General features: G+C 52.1%; 1 protein-coding gene across 1 annotated transcript in view; it reads left to right on the top strand.

Moving 5' to 3' along the window:
• The window catches only part of IRX2 (iroquois homeobox 2), a 3962-nt gene extending 1574 nt beyond the window's left edge, over positions 1 to 2388 (top strand). Inside the window, exons 4-5 of the mRNA XM_027768455.1 lie at positions 1 to 250; positions 735 to 2388. The exon at positions 1 to 250 is cut by the window's left edge and continues 87 nt beyond it. Of these exons, the coding sequence (XP_027624256.1) occupies positions 1 to 250; positions 735 to 787 (303 nt within the window). The 3' untranslated portion in view covers positions 788 to 2388. The remainder of the gene's footprint in view (positions 251 to 734) is intronic.
• The last annotated feature ends 388 nt before the right edge of the window (positions 2389 to 2776 follow it).

The following is a 2776-nucleotide window of genomic DNA, read 5'->3' as shown; positions in this document are numbered from 1 at the left end:
TACCCTGCCTCGCCTCTGCTCTGCCTCCACCTCTACTACGCGTCGCCCTTCTATGGCAACTACACAAACTACGGGAGCCTGAACGCGGCGCTGCAGGGCCAAGGGCTCCTACGCTACAACTCGGCGGCCGCGGCCCAGGGCGAGGGGCTGCACGCTGCGCCCAAGGCTGCCAGCGACGCGGGCAAGGCCGGCGCACACCCGCTCGAGCCCCACTACCGGCCCGGGGGTGGTGGCTACGAGCCCAAGAAAGGTAGGTGTCCAGGGCCCGCTGGCTAGTAGTCAGAACCGTGGGGACCTGGGGAGGGCGCCATGAGAGTGAAGCCAGAGAAGGGGGACCCGCCCCCTAGATTGCCCTGCTGTTTACTTTTCACTTAGTTTGATGTCCTTGTTGCTGTGAGGACCGCTTTAGTTCTGGCCAGCACACAGCGCCTCCCAGTGCAGTCTCCGCGGAGGCCCCTCTCCTGCCTCCGCTGAAGGAGCAAGCAGCAGCAAGTGGACTTACTGGGTCCGAGGCATTTCCTCAGATAGGACAGAGGAACCTTTGCCGCCTCTCCCCGCCTGTGTTTGCCTCCCATGCCGGTAGTCCGGCCCCTTGAGAAAGGAGTTCAGGGACAGCGAGACCCGGGAAGGAACCCAAACTTTGCTGCGCAGGGGCTGCAGAAACGGTCTGGCGGGCTTGGGGGCGGCCCGGTGCGGGGTGCAGGCGGGTTCTGACTCACTGCACCTCCTTACAGATGCCAGCGAGGGCTGCACGGTGGTTGGTGGCGGCGTTCAACCCTACCTATAGGAGGCTGGTCCAGCAGTGCAAGTAAGTGGCGTGCTCCTCCGCGCTCCTCCGCTCCGCTCCTCCACTCCTCTGCCTGCTGCCGCCAGGGCGGGCGCAGTGCTGGCTTCTGTTTGTCGCTGGTGGAACTCTCCCCCAGCGCAGCTCTGGTCTCCTTCACCCCTTCAGGGGCAGAGAATCCACGCCACTTTGATAGGCTCTCCCTTTCCCTGAGTTCTGCTTTGAAGAATCACACCCTTAGCTGGAATATGTATTACATGGTGTTGTGTGCTCTGAAAAAGTGGATGCTGAGAACCGTGTGTTTAAATGCAGCTCCGAGCCTCTCCCCACATTAGTCACCTATGCACGTTTGCCCGAAGAGCTAGTGCGCCCCGCACTGGGACTGTGGAAAGCCCTGTAGATGGCTTTGCAGAGTAAGCCAGAAGAGATCCCAAGAGCAGAAGCCCTAGCCCTGGGTCAGGCCTGCCCCTTTGCCAGTCCCGCCTGCAGTGGATTGGACAGTACCCTGCGGTTCTGCCACAGCAGTATCTCAAGAAAAAAAATGTTACTTTGCAACTGGCAAATGACCAGCCACTGTTCTGTGAGATGAGAAGAGGTGGGCCCACTTCAGGTGGAATCAGTTCCCTGACGTGATGGTGTGGGGTGGAACTGGAGGATTTGGGATGACTGGGTTTTTTCCTTGGTCCACAGGTAGGTGTCACAATTGCTTTGGAAAAAAAAAAAGCCGGCAGGCTGTCCTCCCTTCCCGAGCTCATAAATACACAGATAGAGAAAGCAGATAGCAGATCCCTAACCGGGACCACCTCTTGGCCACTGCTAAGAAAAGGACCCACAGCGCCATCAGCCCCAGACTAGCGGTCGGAAAGGACCGATGTTGGACGTACGTGAATTCGTTGGCATAGCGTAGCTCCCCCATGTATGTGTGACTTTGAAAACAACCTGTTTTTCTCAGGATATCTTGAATTGATCACTTCATTGCCACGGTATAGATCTATAGGTGTGATAGGATTTACTGTACAATTTATTTGTAAAGGATGTACACTGTAGAGATAAAACGTGATTGAAGAACTTGAGTACTTCAGAAGTGGAAACAAATTTGATATTTATTTTTATAATGATATAAAGCTTCTAGTAATTTATGCAAGTTGTATTGCAATGGAATCTAAACTTTTTTGTAAATAAATTCTGCCTGGTTTTTATTTGAACATTGCTGGTTATTCAATCTTGGTTGGTTGTTTAACAGAAATTCTTTACTAATTTATATCTTAAATTGTAAATAAAATCAGACTAGACTACAATAATATTGTGTTCGGGGCTCATTTTTCCTTAAAGAGCAACTTGGGTAAAGAGCCCTGAGCCAGAGACACGCTCAGCGACCTGTCTGTCCTCCCTTCGTGGAGAGCTGTGTGAAACAAACACGCCTGTCTCTTGCACATTATAAAAACAGGCAGATGGGAGAGAAATACACAGTAGCGAGAGACATATGGTTCTAGATTATTTATGCACAAACGTACTGCAAGGAAACGAAGATTTCTGTGCTATGAATTTGCAAATTACTTGTTAGTGTAAATTTTTACAACTTGGCAAAATAAAGTGATCTGACATGCCTGCGCATTTGATATTTCTTTCCACGCTGCTTCACTGAACCTCCTCCGTAAATTAGCTGGAGAACCAGTCACTGACCAGGGGCAGTCCCCCAGCGGGTCAGTGACGTGGGATCCCTGCTTTGTTACAGCCTGAACCCTTCCTGTTGGTGGGGTTACCCGGATTCCTTCGCTCCCCTGGTCATACACCTCCAGGTGCCGCTCTCTTCCAGCAGCTAGCACCCCGGGGAGGTTAGGTCCTGCCAGGCCTGTTACTGGCTTTCCAGTCTCAGGAGTCTGGAATGTGTGGCTGAGTACTTCGCCCTTTGATTAGCATCATAAAAGCAGCGCACTCTCTCTTTAGTTTCCAGCCAAATCATATGGAGATCTCTATAATATAATTTTGGAA

Source organism: Tupaia chinensis, unplaced genomic scaffold, assembly GCF_000334495.1.
Source record: "Tupaia chinensis unplaced genomic scaffold, TupChi_1.0 Scaffold146386_1, whole genome shotgun sequence".
Taxonomy (NCBI): domain Eukaryota; kingdom Metazoa; phylum Chordata; class Mammalia; order Scandentia; family Tupaiidae; genus Tupaia; species Tupaia belangeri.
The sequence above is the reverse complement of the archived record's forward strand: the minus strand, read 5'-3'. Positions and strand labels throughout refer to the sequence as shown.